The sequence below is a fragment of the Petaurus breviceps genome, unplaced genomic scaffold (genome assembly GCF_028583685.1).
Source record: "Petaurus breviceps papuanus isolate PSGF00001 unplaced genomic scaffold, PetGlider_PUasm1.0 90919, whole genome shotgun sequence".
Lineage (NCBI taxonomy): Eukaryota > Metazoa > Chordata > Mammalia > Diprotodontia > Petauridae > Petaurus > Petaurus breviceps.
The window spans coordinates 15,325,415-15,350,359 of NW_027187378.1; the positions used below are offsets into that span (position 1 = coordinate 15,325,415).

The 24,945-nt window shown below is 40.5% G+C and overlaps 1 protein-coding gene and 1 long non-coding RNA gene across 2 annotated transcripts; one reads left to right on the forward strand and one right to left on the reverse strand.

Annotated features, from left to right (window-relative positions):
- Positions 1–384: 384 nt before the first annotated feature.
- LOC138151929 (uncharacterized) lies at positions 385–1,475 on the reverse strand. Its single transcript, XR_011165967.1, has 3 exons — positions 1,341–1,475; positions 756–817; positions 385–663 (listed from the first exon to the last, which is right to left on the reverse strand). It is a non-coding gene; the product is annotated as an uncharacterized lncRNA (long non-coding RNA).
- A 14-nt stretch (positions 1,476–1,489) lies between these two features.
- On the forward strand, positions 1,490–13,598 carry PAX1 (paired box 1). Its single transcript, XM_069075507.1, has 5 exons — positions 1,490–1,788; positions 2,430–3,059; positions 5,013–5,155; positions 5,847–6,066; positions 13,373–13,598. Exons 1-5 carry the CDS (start codon positions 1,506–1,508, stop codon positions 13,462–13,464), a joined length of 1,368 nt encoding a protein of 455 aa, XP_068931608.1. The 5' UTR covers positions 1,490–1,505; the 3' UTR covers positions 13,465–13,598.
- The last annotated feature ends 11,347 nt before the right edge of the window (positions 13,599–24,945 follow it).

The following is a 24,945-nucleotide window of genomic DNA, read 5'->3' on the forward strand; positions in this document are numbered from 1 at the left end:
CTCGGTCCTGACAAATTGCACACAGGCGGGCTCTTGGGTTTCTCGGCCTAGGCCTTGGTCTTTGGGTCCGACATTATTGAGACTCGGAATCACAGAAGCACAGACTTTGGGACCTGAACTAGAAGACGGACACCCGCCCAGGAAGGGGTCTAGTGTTCTTTGCCCGGTGTTATTACTTATTCTCGCCTTTCTTCCCCCCCCCCCCCCCCCTGAGGACCCTGACACTCCCTTCTTCTAGGCACATTTGTACTGTGGGACAAGGTTTTTTCCTCCAGTTCTAAACTGCGCTAAGCTACTTCGGAGCTTGGAACTGTGAGTTCTCATAGATTCGTGGCTCCTTGACTGCATTTTTATAGCCAAGAAAAGGGAAATCTTGCGGGACAGTCCATAATTGCCCATTTATTTCAAAGGACAAAAACAATTTTCAATATGTGAAAAAAAGAGAACACCGAAATCCATAGTAAGAGAATATCTCCGTCCCCTAAGGTCTGTGATGTCCGAGAAACTCCCTCGTTCCCTACATTCTCCTCCGAGGTTTCATTAGTTTTCAAGCTAACTCAGTCGTCCAGTATCCTTAGAATCAGATTTCCTGTAACTGGGTGTCTTTGAAAACCAGAAGCGGACAGTGAAAAATGTATTTGGGATGATGGTGGTGTCCGACGCCTAAGCAAAAGACAGGAAAGGGTTGAATTATTTGCAAATGGTTTCCTAAAAGTGCAAGTTTGAGGGGGAATGGGGGAAAGGGACGTTACTACCTTTTGCCTAAACGACCTTCAAAGATCCACCCTTCCTTTCAGGAACAGTAATTTTTCACCTCCTTTAAAAAAAAAAGGAATCTGTCTGGGTGAGTGGGTCAAGCCTGAGGGGTTTGAGTGAGTATGAGTGCGGGTACCCTTTTCAGTCAATGAAATAACCCTGCCACCCAGCTTCCCCTTAAATGAATTGAACTCACAAGTTGTTAACAACAACACAACAACGGCAGTAGCAGCAAAGAATAAGCAGGGAAAACTGAACCGGCACCGTGACCCTAATCAACGGCACAAATTGGTGCTCACACATTGGTCGCCTTAAACACAACAATCAACCTGCAATTATTTCCCATTTACTTAAAGGGCGAACCTTGGGAAAGAGAGAACAGGAAAGAGATTTGAAGGGTTCGAGGCTGTGGTCAGAGCAGAACACCCAGGCTGGAGGTGCCTGCCTGGGTTTGGGTTTCAGTCTAGGATGAGTGAGACACTGAGTGGGGTGGGGGTGAGGGAGGAGGAATGACTTACTTGGGGGGGGGGGGGGGGAGGAAGAGGAGGGTGTAGAGGTGGGAGGAGGGAGGTAGAGTTACACACCAAAAGGGAAGCCTAGCCCGAGCTGCCGCCGGAGCGAAATGACGGGAACCAATGAGATGCCAATGAACGCGTCTCCGGCGTGACCGCCGAGATTGACGTGGAGGACACGTCAAATTGATCCGAATACACTGAAGCCTCCCGGTCAGACGAATTTATCCCAATCGGATGAAGATCACCTTGGGGTTTAAGGGCTGCCGGAGTTGGAAAGTGTCCTGGGAGAGAGCCACCGAGGGGCTGCAGGGAGGCAGCGCCGCCGCGCTCCGGCTCCCACTCCGGCTCCCGCTCCCCAGAAGGAGCGTCTCCAGTTCGAAGTGGGGCCGTGGCTCGCAGCTCTCGCTCTCTCTCCCTCTATGTATCTCCGCCCGCACCAGAGCACACCCGGACTGCGCCCGGCCCAATCCCAGCAGCCGCTTGGGCGCCAGGCAGCCGGCCCTGCGCGCTGCTATGGGTAAGGGAGGCAGCGGACGCCTGCGAGCAAACTAAGTTGGAACTCTTCTCTTTTCCATTATCCTCGTTCTTTCTCTTTACTCTCCCGCCCCTTGGGGTGGAGGGCCTGCCTTCTCTGGCAGGCAGCGAAGCCGCGTCTGCCGGCTCACCCCCAGCAGAGGGGCAGAGCAGGGCGCACTTTCTTTTGCAAGTGTGTGTGTGTGTGTGTGTGTGTGTGTGTGTGGGGGGGGGGGGGAAGGGGGAGAAGAGGAACGGTAATCACAGCGAAGCTTTTCTGTCCAAACCGAGGAGTCGAAGATGGGAGTATAGTGCCGGTGCTTATCTCCCACTTTGGGGAGCCTGTCACCCTGCTTTGACTGCTCAGATCTAAGGGATGAACTGACCCAGCAGTCAGTTTATGAACATTTACCTCGTCTCTTTTCTTCGGAAGTTTATTGTTTGGGATCCCCGATTTGCCGTATCAGCAGTGGACCAGGAGAGAGCAGGAAGGGAGCTTTCTTTTCTTTTCCTTTAAAGTGGTGTCAGTCTTTGTGGGATAGGCAGGCTTTTCTCTTTAATTCTTAATACTGGGTAATCATCGGGTTTTCTTCTCGATTCCCCTTTCTTTGCTCCACATCCCTTCCCCGTCCCATCCCTTTATAGAGCAGACTTACGGAGAAGTGAACCAACTGGGCGGTGTTTTCGTCAACGGAAGACCCCTGCCCAATGCAATCCGACTTCGGATCGTGGAACTGGCCCAGCTCGGCATCCGACCATGCGATATCAGCAGACAACTCCGAGTGTCTCACGGCTGTGTGAGTAAAATCCTGGCGAGGTACAACGAGACCGGCTCCATCCTGCCAGGAGCTATCGGAGGGAGCAAGCCCCGGGTCACCACTCCGAATGTGGTGAAGCACATCAGGGACTACAAACAAGGGGATCCGGGCATCTTCGCCTGGGAAATTAGGGACAGACTCCTGGCAGATGGGGTCTGCGACAAATACAACGTGCCTTCGGTCAGCTCCATCAGCAGGATCTTGAGGAATAAAATTGGGAACCTGTCCCAGCCCAACCCTTACGAAGCCACCAAGCAACCTCCCCCACAACCGGCACTGCCTTACAATCATATTTACCAGTACCCTTACCCCAACCCCATGTCACCCACTGGGACCAAGATGGGAAACCATCCCGGAGTTCCTGTCTCCGCAGGACACGTCAGTATCCCCAGGTCCTGGCCCTCTGCTCATTCGGTCAGCAACATCCTGGGCATTCGAACTTTTATGGAGCAAACAGGTTAGTAAACTGAGTCCAATACGGACCGTTAAATACATTTAGTTCACTCAGAAGGGGAAGCTCCCTCTCTTCCCTTTCTCTGCCTGTCTCTGTCTCCCTCTCTGCCTTTCTCTGTCTCTCTGTCTCTGTCTGTCTCTCTCCTCTCTTGTTCTCGCTCTCTCACTCTTTGTCTCTGTGTGCATAGGGGTGTTGGGGTGCCCTTGTGTGTTCCTGAAGGCAATGGCAAAGACCAAGCGTCGGGTTTGAGATTTGCTCTCTCTCTCTCTCTCTCCCCCTGCCCCCAGTCAACCTTTCAGAAGACTAGCAGTACTAACTCTGGGGTGGGGAGGGAGGGGGTTAGGGTCCCGGCCATTTGTGGGAATGCTTGGACATCTTGAACTTTTTATGAAAAATGTGGAAAATATTTTCTTGAGGATGATAGATTGTCGACCACAAATTCAGTCTTGAAATTTCGCTTTTTCAGTCTTGCAAAAAGAATGTGAGCGCAGCGAATCCATATCACAATCTTCTTCTGCCAGATCTAAACAAAACAAATTATCTCCATCAATTTATTTGACCTTTTCCTGGAGGCTTCAGTTCCTTCTCCACCACTACCACCACCCCCTCATAGGCTAGCTACCCACCATAAGAAAAGAAGACTATCTTCAAATTTATCGTTATCATTATTATTTTAAAAGTAGGTTTGTCCTTCTGGGGCCTGTGAAATCTGGGGATTGGAATCTATATTAGTGGTTACTCCAGAGGGGTTTGGGAATACTTTACATTCAAGGCCTTATAGGGTTTAGCTTTTGGATTAACTTCACATTTAAATTGTTGGTCATTCATTTCTTTTTGAGCTCACAGACTTTGGGGAGAAGCCCCTTCAGTGCCTTGTTTACGGAGATTGTAAAGTTTGTCTTTGAAATTATTTCCTTTTCTGCTCTGTGCACATGACCTCTGCCTTTCTGTGGCTTGCCATAAGTGGGTAATCTTTGGGTCCATTCAGTGAGACTCAAGGAGGCAGTCAGAGCTTTCTGTGGTAAAAAAAAAAAATGAAGGGGATGTAGCAGAAGTCCATTGGTGGGTGGTGATGGTTTAAAACTCCTGGTTTTGCCTATCTGCGAATCCATTGTTTCTCTGGAATTGATTTTCAAAACCTAAATTCTGCCCAAAGACTTTTGGCCAAATCCCAACTTCATTAAACCTTCTCTAGAACGATTAAGCTGTTCAGGCTGGCTAGTCAGAGTTCCCCACAAGAAGCCACAGATATGTATCTTAAAACCTTTTTGACAAAGGAATATAAAATCAGAATGCCTTTAGAGACTAATCATTGCATATTATGCAAGCACAAATATTAACACATATGTGATCTAGACACCTCTCTGTTTACTTCCTCCCCCCAGAATGTCATTCGAAAATATTCTGCAAGGGAACTATCCCACAGATCTTGGTTTGCTTGGATTTTTAAAACAGTATAAAAGGGAAAAAATTATTTGGAATGTCCTAACCGGTGTCCACTTACCACCGCCAAAAAGGAAAAAAAAAGTTGTCCTGCAACATTATGCAGGGTGGTAAGGCCCATTCTCAGACAACAAATACTGCCCAGCAACAATTTCCCAACATCTCTAACCCGAAAGACCTCAGTGTTGCAGAGAAAGGAAGAAAAGAGTGGAAATCAGATTGCAGCCCAGAGAGAACTTTTGAGCAAGGCCCTGCAGACAGTTAGTGAAAGAGAAACAAACTTGGGTAGACCGGCTTCTTGCCTATTTTTGATTTCTTTCCCGGTTTTAAGGGTGCCGGGTGTCCTTCGGCTCTCTCTGAAAGTTTATTCGGCTACAGTCCTGCATAGGGTGAACCTGGGTGAGTGTAAATGACTTCCCCTTTTTAAGGTAAGGCTTCGTGATCCAGGTGATAGGGCCAAATGGACTCCCCAGGTTCCCAACTGTCTTCTCACAATCTCTCTTCCCATTCAAGGGGCACTGTCAGGGACCGAGGGTTCTGCCTACTCTCCCAAAATGGAAGACTGGGCCAGCGTGAATAGGACGGGTTTCCCGGCTACACAAGCAGTGAACGGAATTGACAAAGCGGTTATGGAAGCAGACATCAAATACCCACAGGTAACCAGGACCACAGAAGCTGGGGAATTCTGTAGCAACAATTAAGAGCATCCTATGTTGGTTTTCCAATAGTTTCAGGTAAAAATGGGAGGGGTGGGGGCTCGCAGTAACTAGGTTTTTTTTTTTTAATTTTTTTATTTAAAGATTCAAAACAGCCCTGTGAGTGTTCCTTTTTCTTGGCTCCCCCTCACCCTCTCCAGCCCCACCTCATAAGCATTTAAAAGTTGGCTTTGTAGAGGATTTATTTATGTTTTAACTCGAGGCTCGGACGTATGGTTAGATCTCAGAGAGTAAATCTGGTGCTTGCTCAGCGGCCTTCAGCCTGTGAACTCTGTAGAGCGACTGTTTGGATTCTCCTGCCTGTTTGTGGTAGCGTGTCCCCTTCCTCCTGGTCCCACCCCGGGTCAATTAAAATGCCATTGTTTTCAGTCTAGCTAACTAAAGTCATTAGAGTAAGGGACATGCCTCAGGATAGCTAGTGACCTTCCTCCTCCCCCAACAATAAAGGATTTTTTTTTTTTTTTGCGGGGGGGGGGGGCGTAGAGAGAGGAAGGGTTAGGAGCTACGATAAGGCTTTCAAAAGCACCTGAAGGGCACCTAACACGACTCCTGTTCCAGGGAAAGCTGGATGCAGTAGTGGCGGGCTGATTGGTAATGCTGTCTCTCCCACTTTCTCGTCCCTGCCCTTTAGCCCACTCCGAGTCTTTCCACTGTGGGCAGCTTTCTTCCAGCCTGCGCCTATCCCTCCTCCAACCAGCACGGAGTGTACGGAGGACCTGGAGGAGGCTATCTCACTCCGGGTCATCCCTGGCCCGCGCAGGGAAGTCCCCTGGCCCACCACGGACCCGGTGTGACTGTGCACGGGGGAGATCTCGCCACGGCCATGGCGTTCAAACATCCCAGCCGAGAAGGTAAGAGGGCGGGGAGCCACCGGCTGGGAGAGGGGTCTGACTGCCCCAAGGAAGTAACTAGATAGGAAGAGGAGGGTTGGGAAGGCAACTTCAGGACCACACCTCACTTGACCGAGTGAAATAGGACGCGGATAGGAGTGGTGGTAGTATGAGAATGAGGCTAGAGAGATAAGGAACTGGAACAGAAGTGGAAAAAAAAAAGCTTTAATTTTTATTTTTAAATTCGGACATATATATATATGTACATATACATACACACAGATAGTTATTACTTGGTTGTGGCATATACTTCGTTTGAATTATTTTATTTTTATTTACAAATAAAGCTCATTTTATTTTCACTATAGTACTGAGGTAGGTTATCAATAGACGTTATGTCTTTGTGTCCTGACGTGATTCCATTATAATGGGAGAGGATAGGATTAGATAAACTCAAAGGTGACTCACATCTCTAAATCTATGGTCCTATGACCCCTTAAATTCCCTGCAAGGAAACCCTCTCAACCTATGTAGATTTGGATCTGCCGATCATCTGTAATTTATCGTCTTAGAGAACTATTTTCAGCACCGAGAGGTGACTTGCCTGATATCACACAGTTGTGGGAAAGGCAAGCCTTGAACTGAGATCTTTTTGGCCTCAATGTCTGCCCTCTATCCCACTCTACTGCCTCATTTTGAACTGAGGCCAAGAGAGGTTGTAATAACAAGGTAGATAACATTTTTAAAAACTGAACCTGTGATTTCATAGATATGTGGAACTCTGACAATTCAGGTAGGCAAAAGCTCTTCAATTTATAGTGTTAAGAGAGTTGTTCCAGGGCACTGAGAAGTTAAGGAACTTGCCCAGTTGCAGAGCTAGTATGTCTTCATAGCTATTGGGACCACTTTGACTCCTGACTCTTTGTCTATCCACAAACCCAGGACATTTCTCTGTCTCTCTAGTTTGACGCTTAATTCTATTTATGACCTTGGCATGTTATTTATCCTCTCTGGCCCTATTCTCTATCTGGACAATAAGGGACTGATTGAAGCAAGTCTAAAGCTCTTCCAACTCTAAATCCCATGACAAAGGCTGAAAAACCTTCCTCCTGCAAAGCACATTTCTTACCATACTCCATTTTGTCAGCCAGTCTCATTGGTGAGGAAGAAATGTTGAAAAGATCACATTCTAATGACTTCTCATCCTCTATCTAGTCTAGGTCCTTCTGTTGTCAGACCAATAATAAATTGATCTTTGCTGAGCTCGGTTTTCAAAATTTGTCCTGTAGCAAGTCTTATTGTCCAATCCATTCTTCAAATATATACATGCTAGATTAGCCAGAATTCTCTTCTTGATTTAAACAAACCCAGGAAATCTGGCCCTTTCCCCACTTTTCCCTCCAACCTACTTCCAGATTCACAGTGGCTGTGTAACACATTACTTTTTTTTTTTTTACTCCTAGTCATTTACCTATTGGTTCTTCTTTTCAAAATTCAGGAAAACTGATCATTCTTAGGATAATTTGAACTCTGCTTTAGATATTTTCTTGTTATATAATGTCAGCATAATGGAAAGTTCACTGAGCTGTGAGTTGGGAGACAGGTTAGATTTGGGCTCTATCATTAATGGTTTGTGACCTTGAACAAGTCACTTCTTAGAGAATGTCCTCAGTTCTTATGATTTAAATTGCTATGAATGCATAGTATGAAGTAGAAAGAGTGCTAGTCCTGGAGTCTTAAGGGGACTGAATTTCTACTTCCTCCTCAGCCTCATTTTCCTCACTTGTAAAATAGAAATTATATAGACACACTACCTGACTCACAGTATTGTGCAGACTTTGTAAATCATAAAACAATTAAAATAAGTTTGAGATATTCATATCTGTCACAAGGTTATTATAACTGAAATAGTGAAAAGACAGTGGAGAAAAAAGTCACCAAACTGCTTGTGGGATTACATTTAAAGAGAGGGTTTCTTCAGAGAAATAGGATTCCCAGGCAGGGAACTGGTTTCAAGCTGGGGTTACAGTGTAGGTCAGGTGGACTCAGTCTTAGTAAGGCACATGTCTACCATATTTTAAGGAAGACTGCTGCAAGCTGGGGATTCAGTTCACATTTTATGAAAGGGTTAGATCAGATGAAAACGACCATTTGAAGGGGGTACTCCTTCTCCAAACCACAGATCCTAAACTATCTGGAGATGGCTGTGTCACAATAATTCAAAGTACCTTCACTTGGAGGTTGGTGAATTTTTGGGTAAGAGCTAGTTGATGAAATTTTAAGATGAGACTGAGCTTCTTCCTTAATTCCTTTTTCAAGGGCCTAAGTAGTGGCAGGCCCCTTTCTTTTTCCCAGGGAAAAATAAGAGGTCTGAATGAATAAATTCTTAGCCCAGAGTTTGGCTTACTCAGGTGTTCAATCTATCTGTGCTTTAAAAATTTTTTCAGACTACATTGCATTATATGGAAAGGAATTGTTATCTTTGTGGTTCAGAGACATAGCAAGTGGTTGTAATTTGTAGAGCAGATGCAGAAACTATAAGTAGAATTACTATTTCTATCAATTAGAATTCTTTCCTATATGTATGATTCTAAACATACATCTTTGAAAAGGTGATGGGAATAGCAGTCTCTTAAAATATTATTTTACCCAATGACTTATAAAATACTGCATAGTAAACAAACCAAGAAATGTCAATTATGCTATAAAGGTACATATATTTCAATTCCAGGATCCTGATTTCTTCCCTGAGGGTACTCCCTCTAATAACGTGGAATGATATCTTTTAAGCCTTAGAAGATGATTTCATGAATTGCCTTGGATCCCAAAATTCACTACCTTATGACTTGTGAGGCATCATTGTTTAGGAAATTGTTGATTAGCTTCCCTGGAATTTACTAGGAGAGTTGGGTCCTCTGGCAACAGAAATACAGTCTTTGATAAGGCCTTTAGACAAACTTTCCAATAATGTGCCTTTTCCTCCCTCTTTCTGATAATTGCTTTTAAGTGGATGTGTGACAATTTGGGAAATACAGAAATGTATGCATAACTTTTGAATGTTTTACTTAATTTTCTTTACATTTACAGCTGGTGTCCTTTTCTTCATTATAAGGACATATTCACACACATTTCAAACCTTACTCACACAGTAATTGCATTAATAGCTAAATTAATGATTTCTTGGTTTATAAATTTTTAAAATCAGGGTCTTTGGTTCAGAATTGTGGAATATTAAGCATCCCATTTAAATGACTTGTACTTGTAAATTCAGGAAATAATTTCTATTGTTAAATATGTTGAATCAGGTTATATCAAGATAGAAGGCAAAGATAATTACAATAATGTAAATACACTTCATTTGAAGGGTAGGTATTATTAAATGGGGTACTTTAATTGGACTTCCCATGGATTTTCAAAGATATTAATTGTCCTTACTTTAAATACCCCACTCCTTGTTCTAAAGGCCATGAGACTTTTTTAAAAAAGCATTTTTGTCAACATTTATGACTTGTGAGGCATCATTGTTTAGGAAATTGAATATTTAAAAAGAAGGCATAATTTTCTGAGAATATAAATTCCAATTGAATCTTCATCTTACACACTTTTTTGGAATACCATTTAGAACCAAAGATGACTAATTTTCTTATTTAAAGGGTGAAAATAGTATACCATTTGAAAAAGAGTGAATTTTGGTAATCTCGTGTCAGGCTTTTGAACTGGTAAATACTGAAAGCCACATAGTATTATAGAGAGGTTTGACCTGATATACAGGGTGTGGTTTGTGATTTTTTTTAAGTGAGTTATTTAAACTCTCTAGACCTCAGTTTCCACATGTGTAAAATGAGAGTTTTGGACTCCATATCCTCTGGGGTCCCATCCATCTCTAGAAGTAACTTGGAGGTAAAGAATTCCATGGTTCCACAAAGATATAGATTCAGGTCTTGCCCCTGCAATTTACTGAGTATCTGATTTTAGGCAAGACACTTAATCTCTCTCTGCTGCAAACAATTATTCCCTTAGACTGTACAAATAAATTGCTCCTCTTTGTGGGTGGAAGGATTTTCTACATTGGAAGTTCCCCATGTCAGATGAAATTGCAGGTCAGCATTATTATATTTCATTATGGTGTTCTGCAGTCTGATTTAATGGATATAGAATAAACTGGAAAATCTCTTTTCAGTACAAATTAATTGAATTTCAAATTACTCTTCTCATTTCCTTTTAATAACTCCCTAAATGCATCACCTGGTCTCTTACATCCTGCTGATTAGCCTTTACTGGATTGAATCTATTATTATTATGGTTGTAAGGAGTCTGAAAATTCTCATGATTTGTGAAGGCAAATTAAAGGGCCATATCATTTTGCTTCCTTCACCCGGTCCTGGTGTCTAGAGTCAGGCTTTTATAGATCTTACCACCCACTACTCTTCTCCGATCATCCCGGGCAGTATCGTCTTGTTTACACAGCACTGGTGATCATTTCAGTGTGGTCAGAACACCAGGACAGTTCCCCTAGGACATTTGGTATTAAAGTAGCAGTTTGGGAAAACATAGAAACTTTACTGTAAAATCGGCCTTGTCTTCGCAATCAATCACTGGGCTGGGAGCCTCAAGCCCTAGTCTTCCCAATTCCAGACTGTAGGAGAGGCTGAAAATCCAACTAGATTAAGTAAAAGAACAATTTTCAATGTAGATATCTATTTTATAGAATAGGGGAGTTAGTGGCTAGAGGAATGAGTCGGTCTTAGAATCAAGGAGACTTGGTCACTGACACATAACTGACTGCAAGAGTTTGAAAGACTCACTTAATTTCTCAGTGGCCTGGGCAACACTCTTAAAAATGAGAAATTATAGGTGAGGAAGTTTCCACACCAAGGGGTTAATTCCTTCATGGGTGAAATGATTAATTCTGACCAAAAAGGAAAAAAAAAACAATAAGGCTACCATTTGAAACTCCTTGAAGAATCCTTGTACTTTTACCCTGCCTGCAGAGAATTTGTCTCTGTTCTTGGACCAGTTGTCCAGGGACCCTAAAGGGAGACCTTAAAAGGAAAAAAAATGATACCCGCTCTGCTCTGGCTTTTTACCAAGAGCAATTAGCAAATGTCTCTTCCATATCAAACAGCAGGAGTAACTTTAAAAGAAAACCTCAGTGACAGTCAGGAATATCCACTGGCCCTTATACAGCACCAGTAGGAATCTTTGTCAGGAAGCTGGGATCATCAATCAACTAATTGATGGGAGAGTCATTTATTAAATTCCCATTACTTATTAGACTCCAGACTCTGTTCTAGGTGTTGGGCATACAAAGACAAAAGCGAGACTAAATTCCTGCTTTTCTAACCAAAAGAAAAAAAAACAACAACAATTCTTCCTGGAGTGATTCCCTTGCTTCCCATTTCCCTCAGCCCCCAACATACCGAGTGAACATACATTAACATCAGCAGAGACCAGTTTGGTGGACTTGATTGGGAAAATTGATTTGGTACTTATAGCAAAGCCTGGAATAAGGGGAAATTCGAATAGGAAAGGGTTAGTGTGGGGGAGGAGATGAACTTGCCAGTCACTAGGAATTTGGTGGGAAACACCAAAATCTGTCAGGGAGGGGTATTTGTAAAATCTCATTTATTTATTTTTTCCTGTCTCTACAGTCAAAAGGATGTTGGCTGAGGCAGCCTCAAATGTTTTCTAAACAGTATACTTCTTTTGATGTGTGCAAGATAGAAAGGAATTGAAAACAACTCAGGCCTGGGCACTGAGTACATTGTTTTGGAAAGAGAGGGAGAGGAATCAAGAGTCTCCTAGTCCTTTAAATATCGTGCCCAGAGAGGGCCACGGGTTTGCAAAACAATACTTTTTTTTTTTCAAGTTGGATCAGTCGAGGAAGGACTGAGGGTGTGTTTGTGTGTGTGTTGGGGAGGCAAGGGCCAGAGAAACTCCTGGCGTTCCCCACCCTTGCTTGGAGGGTGCACACAGGTGCGGGCCCAATTCCCCAGGCACCTGGAGAATAAGCATTTGTCTAAACAGGACCCTTCCGGGGTTAGGGGAAGGTGAGGGCTTTCAGACATTTGGAAATCCAGAAGCCACTCAAATTAAGGTGTTCTGTGCTTGTCCTGCTCGCGACAAATGTCTGGGAAGGAAAATAAAATTAGGCTTCTTGGGGAATGGAGCTGTCGTGGCTTCGTCTTTCTGGGAGAAGTGGAGAGACTGAATGCGGGGTGTGTGTGTGTGTGTGTGTGTTTGGGGGGATGATTGTGCAATTCTAGCGTCACTCTCTGGCTTCCAGTAGCATAAATTGGGTTTCTTCCCAAAACCTTAAATAATAGAGTGAAACATTAAATAACATATGACCTGGTAAATACGGTGTCACTTAATATAGCGGCAAACATTCCTCAGTACTTGTTTATGACCATCAATTAAGAGCCAGTTTATGCCCAGCAGTCGAAGACTAGGCGGGCTATATAAAGTCCAGCCCTCTTCCTCCTCCTTTCTTAAAGTGCAAATTATCCGCCTATTTCTGAGGAATTCAGACCGCACTGAGTCTTGCATAGTGTATAATCTTTGGTGAGCCCTCCCTCCCTCCTTTCTTTCATTTGGTGGTTCCTTGGTTCCCATTGCTTTGTACAGAACCACGGGTATCCAACTAGGGCCAGCAGCTTCTCTGGGGGTGACTGGTCTCTCAGGTCTCCTGCCTGGTGAAGGGCTTGTGTGTGTGCCGTGTGCTCGAGCCTGTAGGAGACCAGCAATCTGGGGAGCAGAAGAGAAATAGGAGGAACTGAGTCGGTCCATAGCTCATTTACAATGCCCCAGGCTGGGGGAAGCCAGTTACCATGGAGAAAATAGTATTCTCTGGGCTTCCTCTCCAATTGGGCACCACGGTCTGCAGCGCCGCCCGCCGCTTAGATGCATCTCTTGCCCCTTCCCTGCCTGCCATTCTCCTTAGATCGCTTTCTTTCCCAACTCCTGAGCCTGCTTGTTCTCCCATTCTGCCCTTCCCAGATGAGTTTAGTATTCCACCTGGCTCTGTCTTTACCCTTGGGGAGCTGCTGTATCTTTTGCCCCTTGGTAGAAACGTATGGTCTTTGTTTCTTCTTCAAAACATGCACTCCAGGTCTGGAACAGGCATGTCTAGTATTCTTCTCGGAGCTGTCCTCCATTAGATACAGAGGGGCAGTTTAGTTGCTGTTACCTCTAAACAGGGTCACAGGTGCACGTATGCGGGTAATAGACCAGGAATATGGACTGCGCATCCGTTGATTTGGAAGGCACCTATTACATACAACCCATCCTCTCTTTGTTTTGTTTGTTTTTTCTTTTTCTTTCCCAGTGGCAGATCGAAAGCCTTCCAGCCCAGTCGGCAAACCCCAAGACACCCTCAATAGCCTACACGGACTATCTATCCCGGCTTCGTCTTCCTAGGGAGGAGCAGCGGCTTCTTAGGCGCCTGAGAGAACTGAGAAGGAATGGGACCTGTGAGAGGGGAGGGAGGCATGGCCGTGGAGATCAGGTGGGAATAGGCACCTGCAAAAATTGCAAGCGGGTTTTTAAGAGTCCTAGGAGTATGCTCCGATGCAGCGGGCATCTTTGGGGAGGGAAGAGGGACTGGAGAGGAAACAAGCTGAGATCCGTTCCTTACCCCGAGAAGACCTAAGCTATCCTGCCAGGGTCAACGCCAAGCTTCCTGGGAAAGGACTAAGAAAGCAGCATCCCGCTGTCCGAGGAAAGGAATTTTTTCCCTAACATCCCCTCCTCTCTTTTTCCCAAGTCAGGGAAAGGATAGGGTGAATTTATCGCTTTTTCATTTATTTCTTGTCCGTTTTAACTTTCTCATAGTTAACTGGATTATTTAACTTGGCCAGGTTTTGAAATTTTTTTTCCTGGACTATCCGTATTTCCCTTCTAGACTGTCTCTCCTCACTGCCCTTTTTATCCCCCCCCCCCTTTTTTTTCTGGTTCTCTCTCATATTTTGGTTCTCTTTATTTTTTCAACATCTGTTTTTCTTTCTTTCTATATCTTTCTTGTCATCTTTTACTCTCTTATCTTTCGCTTTTGTTTTTGATAGTCTTTTTTTCTCAATCTCCCCCACCCCTTCCATCCCCATGTTTTCTCCAGTCCTTTCTTTTGCCTAGAGCTGAAAAAAAAAAACCCTTAGAGATCACCTATGGATTAGATTCTAATCCAATTCCTTCACTTTATGAATGAAGGTACTGAGGTTGAATTTCTACTCTCTTCCATCTCCCTTTTTGAATTCCCCCTTTCAGTTCTTGCAGTTTTTAGCCTTCTCCCCATAAGTGGATAAGTGCCTAAGTCCATGGACCTTTCCCAAGCATAAGCCTTAGAAGTGATCATTCAATCTGTCTCCTGGACTCCTAATCCCCCATCTTCCTTTGGGCTTCCCAGATACCAACCTTTGCCCAAACTGCTTTCTCTGTCTCACTATTGGTCAAAGAATCAGATCCCCAAGTCTCCATTCTTCCCTGCCTTCTCCCTCGAAGATCCAGTGCTGCAAGGAGAGCCTGTATTGCCAGAAGTCCACAATAGGAACTGTGATGATTGCCTCACTGCCTAGGGAAATGGACAAAAAGTCACAGCATTTTATTTTATATTTTTATAACATGAATAAAAGTCCAATGAAACTGCTGCTTTTTCAGCCCTTGGTATATTTTCTAGAAATCCCTGTATCATATTGCCTTCTTAGAGAGCTTCCTATTTCTGCTCCTTATACAGTAATTTCACCTGAAAGGAGATTGGAATGGCACCCAGGAGAAAAAAAAAATCTTTTCTACCAGAATATTTTGTAGCTATAATAGTTTGAGAATTTTCTCCTGTCTTGGAATTGTTACCTCCCCAATCCAGTGAATATTACGAATACTAAAACATATCATTATTTTCGGTGTTTGGGGTTCCATCATCTATTAATTTCAACCACTAACTGCTGCCAACATTATGGATTGTAAAAGTGTGTAAGAACTTCTGGCTTGTGAGTAAACTGGTGGGCAGTAAAACTTGAGAAGTATTCCTCTAAAGCCGTAATAGCTAATAAAATTTTCAAGTTCAGAAGCTCTTGACCTTTGATGTAAAACTGCTGTTTAATAGTTACAAAAAACATCAGGGTAAAAGTTTTCAATGTTACCTGTTGAATATGACTACCCTTACAATAAGGAAAATTATCTTTATTTTAATGCTATTCCCTTCACCCCCAGCCTGGAGTAATAGAATTTTCAATTTCAAGGATCTCAAAGTGATTTCAGTTGCCTCCTGCTTTAGGTTTTACAAAGTTTAAATTAATTAAAGGGGCATCTCATTTGCTTTTTAGCATTTCCTTAAAGTATAGGCAAGGAATAGGAAGAGGAAGAGGAAGTGAAACTGAGATCTATTTATTTGTAGACCTGGAGAAGCTCAGGTTAAAAAAAATGATTTATGGGAGCTGGAAACCAATGACTAAAATGAGTTTTGAGGATAATTTTTGGTTTTAGTTAACTTTTTCTTTTTACCCCTGATTTACTAGAAATTACAGTCTACCACAAAAAAGATTAGTTCTCACCAGACTAATTAATGCCCAGAAATGTCCCTCTACAGATGAGGGGAAATCATATAATGGTTTGTGGAGTAGAATTTATTCCCAGACCACAGATTCCAGGTCAGTCATGGGATCAATTAATTTTATAGAAAAATACCACTGTTATCTTTTATTAAAATGTAGTAAAAATAATTGAATGCAAAGAACATTTGGACAAGGAGTTGGGAGACTATTCTAGTCATTGCTATGTTCTTAACTAGCAGTATGACTTTGGGCAAGTTACATTTTGGGGGGGCCTGGATTTCCTGACCTGTAAAATTATGGGGTTGGATTAAATGGTCTACAAATCTCTTCTAACCTTAATATGTCAGGATTCTAGAGATTTTATGATTTATACACATAGGTTGCCTTGTAATAAAGTTAATTTTTAGAGGGCTGAAGGAGAAAAAGAAAAAGCAGCACCTCTCAAGTTTTCTGAAATAGTAAGCATTCTAGGTTAACTCTAAATAAAATTATTCCGGGCTACAAAACTTATCATGTCCACTAGTAAATGAGTTGTACTTTGTATATGTTTGGTTTTCTGTAATCAATGATTTAAAAACTCATGAGATTATTATTAAATTATATGTATTTCTCTTAAAAGCAAATATGTGACTTTGCTTTCCTAGATATCTAGACACACATGGTATGCTGACAGAATTAAGTGATATACATATGAACTACAACTGCTTCAAATGCATTTGTTGGAAACCTAACTCCTCTTGAAGGTGGCATTCACAAGACAACATGAAAATTTTATATATAGGGTCTTTCATCCCAGGTTTTGAAAGCTTATTCACAAAAAGAAAAATAAAGTTCCCATTTTATAGATAGGAAGATAGAGAAAAAAGAACTGAAATGACATTCTAAGGGCCATTGAGCAAATAATGGGGATATTTGGGAAAAAAATACAGTTTAATGTTATCTTCTCTAGAGTACATCATCTCATTAGGCTAGAAGACTTTAGACATCAATCTCATGATTATTACTGTGTACGTTTTCTAGTCTGATTTTCCCCATTCTTAAAGCTTGATGGTTATAAAGAAGGTATCCAATGAGGGTGTTGAACTAGGAGACCTCTAAAGTCTCTTAAAGTTTTAAATCTATGAAATCATAATTCTAAAGGTTTTGGATTTGCCATCCAAGGATGCAAGTTCAAATCCTGAATCTGCCAATTACAGTCTGTTTTACCTTAGGGGAAATTTCTTTACATGTATGGACCTGAGTTTCCCAGTCCCTTCCAGGTCTGAACTTTTCAACTTCCATCCTGAAGTTGTCACATTAACATTTCTTCTGTTTTTCCTTTCTTAAGTTAGGAGGCATGATAGAAGGGGTGGAAAAAGCTAGAGAATCATAGCTTTTTGTCAAGTAGTTGTTTTAAATTTTATTCATTAGGTAGAAATAGGGAAAAGGAAGTAGTTACTGAAATACCACTCTTCTCCCAAATACTGTATAACAAATAACCAGTCAGGCACACTGTCTTCAACTTGCCTAGGTAGAGTGTTGCCAAATAATTTTTATGTTGCTTCAGATATCCTTTATACTCTGTATTGGTAGGGCCATGTTCTTTACAGTTGAATTCTTTATGGAATTCTTGAGATATGGATAAAGAGGATAGACTAACCAGGCCTGGCAAGGGTGCCAGTGTAAGAAGAAGTTTCTTGCCTTTGGGGACTTTATTTTTCAATTAACAATTTTTCTGAAATGTTTATTGGAGAACTTATTCTTCTCTATTTCTCTAAAAACAATTATTTAATGTTTGTCAGAGATAAAGGAATATTAATGAGAGTTAAAGGAGTAGAAAGAGATGTACAGAAAAAGGGAGACATAGAAGCAGAAGCAGAAGAGGAGGAATAAGAAGTAAGAGCAGAAGACAGCATTTCTTCTATTACAGTTTTTTTAAACTAAATACATCATAACTTGTTCTACAGATATTCAAAGGAAAGCTGCCAAATATCATACAAAGCTGATGGTGTCATGGAGATGGAAATTTCAATCACAATGAAATGGGTTCCTCTTGAATAAGAACAAAACCAACCAGTGGAAAATTCTCATTTTGCAGGAGCAGTGGCTACCCAAGGCATTTCAACATCCCCTGCTTCTAAGCAAATCTTTTTCACAAGCCACAATGTTACTTAGAAGAAATATGGAATTGTCCCCTTGAAGGGTTAGCCCATCACTTGAATGAGCTGAAAGAAGCACACAGATCAGAACACTTACTGACAAATGTGTTTGCATTACTTTTTCCCTTAGCTGTCTCTTGACTCCCACTTAAGAGGATGGGATTTATTTAATTGAACTATGGCTGAGGTTAAAGTACATTGTAGACTTCCTGGCATCCACCTCACTACAGCTAGGATTACATTGACCTAGGTTTCTTTACAAAAGAAACTCTACCTGCTTGAGGTTATGTTAAGTAATATGAAGTTTAGAATCTCTTCAAAATTGGCCAGGGGAGCTCACTTGAAAGAATTGTGCATTTATCCATACTATTTAATGAGAAACATCTGATTTCCACTTTAAATAGTTGGGAATTATAAATTAAATGATATTTGGTCCTCACCTTGACCTTAGTGCCTGAACTTTAGCTTCCTTCAATGAGGCAATGTCCTGTGGGCGAGATATTTTTGGTTGGTTAGTAGTTGGATCCTGACTTTCTTTGGCATTAATAAAAAGGACAAGAAGAAGGAATCATTCTCCCCTGCTACCTTCCCTCCTCCCCCAGCATTCAGCAAAATGAGAACCACACATTTAACTCTGATCCAACTTGGGAAATCTAAAAACTTTGGAACAACTGTATTCAATGTAATCAGGATTCTTCCTTGGGTTTGAATGCTATCTCTGCTTCATTTTGAGGAGCTCTTATGTCTCAAGTCTCTCTGTGTTTCTGTCTCTATGTGTCTATCTTTCAGTTTGTCAGTCTGTTGGCTCATTACTCTATCTTTGTCTCTTGCTTTTTGTCTTTTCGTGTCTGCGTTTCTCAGTCTCTCTGTGTCTCTGTCTCTCCTCTTTTTCTCCGTCTCTGCCACTGTCTGTCTCTCAAAGTGATCTATGCTCTTCATTGGAACCACATATGTTTCTGCATTGGCCAAATAGAAAAGTAGAATCATAATTAGAGTTTTCATGGGTGATGGGATTTCAAATGTATTGCAATTTAACCACCTGAGTATTTTTAAATTTTTTTCCCTTGAGGATGAAATGAACAACAGTGCCTGGTCAAGTGTTCATTCTGCTATTAAATTACATTTCCATCCTGTAAAATTTTATTTTTCCCTTTTCTGGTGAAGCACATTGACTTGATATATTATCCTCGATGAATTTTACTGTGTGGGCTGCATAATTCGATATTTCTCGCAGTCTCTAAGTCACTCCTGGGTGAAGTCCTATCTTACAAAGAAAAAAAAATCTTTCCAAAACAGCCTCTGACTAAATGCTTTGGTTCAGTGCCAGATTTTCCGGATGGGAACTCAGCTTCCATGTGAAATTCAGCAGGAACTCTTCAATTCATTTGTCAAATGATGATTTTAGTCAAATTGGAACGTAATATTTGTGAAACCTGAAGAGCTTCCTTGGCCTTCTGGTTACCCAGACTTAGTAACCTGTAGTGGGAAATGAAGGACACTATTTTTGCCACCAGAGGGAGCACATATTGTTCCATGAAAACAAAGGAAAAGTAAATATGAAGACAAGTCTGTGCACAGAAGTTTTAGTACTCTATCCAAATTATATTCTTTCCAAATCTGAAGGAAAGCTACCTAGGAGGTAGTCAATGGGAATGACTTCACCATGGGCTTTGCTTCTGGAACAAAAGAAATAGGCTTTCTTTTACTAACTACAGTCATCAGGAGGTGGGCCTTGCCAGTGTGTAAATCATTAAATAACATTCAAATGAATTAACAGGAAAGCACTCAGGGCTCCTTGAAGAAAGAATTTTCTATTGAAAGGTATTTATTTTCCAACAAATACACACAATTGAATATAAAACAATTATATCTGTATTTTAAAAGCTACTCACACCTAATGGCATTTTAAGAAAGCATTTGAAAACCTCAACAATTTGGTGATAGCTGTTTTCTAATTTGGGTTGGATTTTCTCCCATTACATGCAATCCATTCCTTTTTATATGATGAGTACTCTCATTTAAATCTTGTTCATTATATTTAGATCATAGAATCATGTTGTCAATTTAGAGCTGGAAGTAGCATCAGACATTATCTATTCCAGTTTCCTCACTTTGCAAATGAGGAACTTGAGATCCAGAGAGTAAAAATTACTTGCAGAAGGTCACACTGAGATTAATCATAAAAGTAAGCATTAGGTCACAGGCTCTGTGATTCCAAATCCAGTATTCATTCTATTATACCGTAGTGCAATGCCTCCAATTTAAGGTCTTTAAAAGCATTTTTCTCACAATAATCTTGTGAGATAGGTAGTGCAATAATACTACCCTTATTTTATGAATAAGAAAGCAGAGGCTCAGAAGGTTTGAGTGACTTGTCCACATTTGTCCACACAACATGCAAGAGTCTCTATTCAAACCCAGTGTCCTGACTCCATATCCCGACTCCTATTTCCACTACACCATGTCTTTTTTTTTTTATTTTTAAAGCAATCAGGGTTAAGTAACTTCCTCAAGGTCACACGGCCAGTTATTATTTCTGGGTGTGGTGCTGAATATCTGAGCCCGGATTTGATCCAGGTCATCCTGACACTGGAGCCGGTGCTCTTACTCGCTGAGCCACCTGGCCGCCCCTACACCATGTCTTGATAACAACATAATATTGTAATATTGTAAGCATGTATTTTGCTATTGCTTCTTCAAGACTAGTAAACCTTAGAGGGTTGCAAGCACCAAACCATCTCTTAACCTTTCCCTTTATTTCACTGACAGAGAACAACAAAAACAATTAGAGTTGATGAAAGGAAATGCTGCCTTAGGATTAAAAAAGTTAGTCTTTTCCTTCTTTCTCCCTTTGCCCCCTGAAGCTCAAGAGAATCAGAGGTGGAATTTTATCCTTTACCTTTCTTCTAAGTCTTAACATTTTCAATGAGTCAAAATGTGAATTTAGTGTTAAATAGTTAACAAGTACATATTTGTTACAAATGAGATCTCAGCAAGAAACAAGCATCATTTAATCATTACACTCTTACCAAAGTATTTGACACCATTTAATATTTCCAGGTCCTTCTGGTAGCAATAAATAATTTAAAGACTGCCAGTACCCTGGGGAGTTAATCAAGATCTTATGACTACTCAGGGATTCTGTGTTGGGTTATATCAGAATTGTGGGTGCTCTGCTTGATACTTATGGCAGTCTCATTACCCATCACCAGTGGATCAAATTAAGGTTTTTATAGTAGGCAGAATATAATTTAATTTGTTATGTGGTCATATTTGAGGCCACAATAATGTGCCATAAGAATAATATTAAGGAATAATCTTACTCAGGATACACATTCACCTTAAGTTGAATAGACCATACAGCATCACTGGAAGTCTATTCCACCTTGAACACATATCCAAATAATCTTTAGAACAGCAATTTGGGCTACCATTTGCATTGCACCATATGGAATCATTGTCTTTTTTATGAGTCCTTGTCCCTCATTACTAACATAGTTATACCAGGTAGGTCTGCCTGCTTTTTGCTCAAAGAATACTTTGATCATAGCAAATTGTGGCCATAAGAGACCTTGACAAGAGCTAGGCCAGCATCTTAAAGAGTTAAATTTAATCTATCCTCTCAAAGGCACATTTATTCTATTTTTAAAATGCTGGAGAAGGCATTTCCAAAGCAACTTTGAAATATTCATGTTGTGGTTGATATGTACATGTGTAGCATACCCTTCTGGGCTACCTTTCCAACTCCCATTTCCAGTAGCAGACTTGGTCACAGAATATGGTCACTACTTTCCCCTTTAGAGTTCTAGGGGCAACCCTAAAGATTTGGGGATTATTTCTAGTAGTGTTGTTCATAAGCCCCCACTATTGTGCTCCCTATTGATAATGCAGTTAATATCAATTTTTCAATCAGAGCTATTTTCTACTTAGGGATGCTTACTAAGTATAGAAAGAATGGTTGGTACAAAAGATTACCCCCCAAAAGTCCAGAGTGCATTATTCCATCAGTAATTATAGAATTCAAGGGAAATTGGGCTCAAGCTCAGTGGCAAAGAAATAACTCATAGCTTCTGGTTCAATGAAAGACCTTTTTTCCTTCCTGCAGTTCTTATGAACTTCTGAGTTGTGTGTAGCTTTCTGCTGAATGCTAAGGGTTTGTGTCATTATAGAGTACCTAAGCTATACCAAGGTCACACTTCATGAAGCTGCCTTTTCTCAACTCCTGGATGGGTGCTTTATTACTGGTCTAGTCTTTCTGATGACATATGTTAGTGGGGGCAAGTCAAGGAGGAATGTGATCTTCTGGGCTCACTCTCCCTATTGCTCTCCTCTTCTCTACCTTTACCAAATCTGGTTCAAGTGAAAAGAGTCTTCTTTCTAAAATTACTCCCAAAGCTTAACTCCTGAAGTAGTTGCTGGAATACCCTTCTCCAACATCCAGAGAAGAATACAATTCTTTCGATCAATCCTAGTAAGATTGCCATCTGATTTCATCCCCCAAAATTTATTAACCAGGTCATATGAAACTAATTTATGTCCTGATTGCATCAGTACCTAGGAATTGTCCACTTACTTTATAGCTTTGATTGATTCATTCATTCTGCAACTCTAAGAAAGAGATCTTCTCACCTGATAAAAATACGAGCATATAATATCTTGTTATTTATGTTAATTAGGGTTGGTGGTCAGGGTACTGTTCTTAGAGATAAAATATGAAACAATTTATAAGATTACAGTAAGGTACTGCCACTAAAATCTCAGAACTGAGAGATGATTCTTGGTTCTTGAAGGTTTTGCTAGCAGATTGCAAGAAGAAAAGACTTTGAGTGTAGGTCCTTTGGGGGACCAAATATCCTTTGTCTGAGAAGCAGCCTACCTATATTCTTAGAGGCTCATTACTGGACTGGTGGCATGGTGATGATTTTTTTGACCATTACAACTCTAAATAATTTATTGGATTATAAGAGTTGTGACCTTTATCAGTAGGGGAGGGGTAGTACACATTCAAAATTGTAAGGGACTTTTAAGGCCATATAGTCCATCCTGAACAAGAGTCTCCTGTGTAAAATATATGAGGTCATCTGGTCATTGCTTGAAGACTGCTAGTCAAGGGAAACATTACCTATTGAGTCAGCATTATCCACTTTTGGACAGTTCTAAGTGTTGGGAAATTTTGCCTTCACAACAAACTTAACTTTTCCTTTTTGAAACTTCTACATATTGCTCCAAGATCTGTCTTCTGGGACCAAGACGAACACATCAAATCTCTCTTCTGTATGAAAACTTTTCAAATATTTGAAAGGAGTGATTGAGGAGTTTATTACCTTATGAACCTATGATCCTCCTTAAATATTCTCTTGCCACTTCTTTCAGATTATCTTAATATGGCATAAAATTTTAAATTCATTAAATTATAGATCTTTCAAAGACATGTTCAAGTCTTCAAAAATATCAGCTTTTGTAATATTTAAAAGGGGAAAATTTCAGAAGTTAATTTTTAAAATATACATCCATAGATATTGCTATTCTTTGTTCCTTATGTGAAGAGAAGGTATAATCCATTAATTTACATATCTTTCTCAACACTTAGATCTCTTTTGTCCATGTGGTAGAATGTATTCTAATTAGATATGACAATTAACTTCCAAACCCAGATGTATTATAATTTATTCTCACAAGCATCAAAAATAAACGAAGATATTAATAATTCTAGGAAGAAGCTCAAATGGTTTCTTAGATATCAATAAGTGTCATATTTTAAAAAGTAAATGTATTATACATACATGAAAGGACTTTCTCATATAACATGCATACTTTAAAAAATAAGAGGAAAAATATGCTGAGTATAATTTGATTTTGGTTTTCATTATACTCTGAAAAAAGTTGAAGATATCAGAAATATTCAGACCTTAACTTGGGTACACTATCAAATTTTCTATTTGTGGTGGCAAAGAATTGGAAATAGAGGGAATGCCCATCAATTGAGGAATGGCTGAACAAGTTGTGGTATATGAATATAATGGAATACTATTGTGCTATAAGAAATGATAAGTAGGCAGATTTCAGAAAACCCTGGAATTATATGAACTGATGCTGAGTGAAGTGAGCAGAACCAAGAGAACATTGTACACAGTAATTGAAACATTGTGTGATGATCAACTCTGATTGACTTAGCTCCTATCAGTAATACAATGATCCAAGATAATTCCAAAAACTCATGATGGAAAATGCTGTGCAGAGAAAGAACTGTGGATCCTGGATGTTGATTAATATTTTCACTTTTTTTGTTTTTGTGGATTTTCCCTTTGGCTCTGTTTTTTCCTTCACAACATGACTAATGTGGAAATATGTTTCTATGATTGCATATGTATAACCTATATTAGATTGCCTGCTGTCTTGGGGAGCAGAGATGGGAGGATGGAAAGGAGAAAAAATTTGGAACTCAAAATCTTATAAAAATGAACATTGAAAACTGTCTTTACATGTAATTGGAAAAAAATAAAATACTATAAAAAACCAAGATACTTGTATTATTTATATTTTCCCAAGATGGTGCTTTCCTATGAGTTAGTTCCAAAATGCCACTTGTGATTCAGATTTATATTTTTAAATACATTCCACAGTTTATGGTAAGGATCTTGTTTTCCTGTTTAAACTTCCAGGTTGCTCTGCTTAACAGACCGAAGTTTCAATTTCTTTTAAATTTGGATAACATGATAGTCAAGTCAAACAGTTGTGGTCTTCAAAATAATATTTACACTAAGACAGAAGAGGCCTATGAAAGAAAAAAAAGAGCAAAGAAAAATAATGTTCAGGTCATTATGGTCATGTGGAAATGATTCTATAATGGAAGTAGAATAATGTAAATGTCTTAGGTAGTGTCTCATTAGGCTTAGAGGTCCAGCCAATTCAGCCAATTGCTTTTGTGGTGTCATGAAAACATAACCTGAGAAAGTCATCCACATTAGTATGGGTTCAGAGCCCAAAAGAAATTGGGGAGTATAACAACCAAACAAAAATATAAGTAAGAGAGAGAATTGTTTTAAATTAAATTCAATAATTCTTTTTAATATATTAAAGGTCATGGCTACATGATTCCTACAAGACCATTTGGGTCAACTTTTCTGAGAGAAATTTCATGGTAATCATTCAAAAATCTCAATTCTAAGTGCCTAATCCAGATTTGAAGATAAGAAAAATAAAAAAAAACTATTACA

Excerpts from the sequence above, each read along its gene's own strand:
- PAX1 (XM_069075507.1), top strand. The coding sequence starts at position 1,506 with ATGAAGATCACCTTGGGGTTTAAGGGCTGCCGGAGTTGGAAAGTGTCC. Across the intron at positions 5,156-5,846 it reads CAGACATCAAATACCCACAG|CCCACTCCGAGTCTTTCCAC; the intron begins GTAACCAGGACC and ends CCTGCCCTTTAG. Across the intron at positions 6,067-13,372 it reads CAAACATCCCAGCCGAGAAG|TGGCAGATCGAAAGCCTTCC; the intron begins GTAAGAGGGCGG and ends TTTCTTTCCCAG.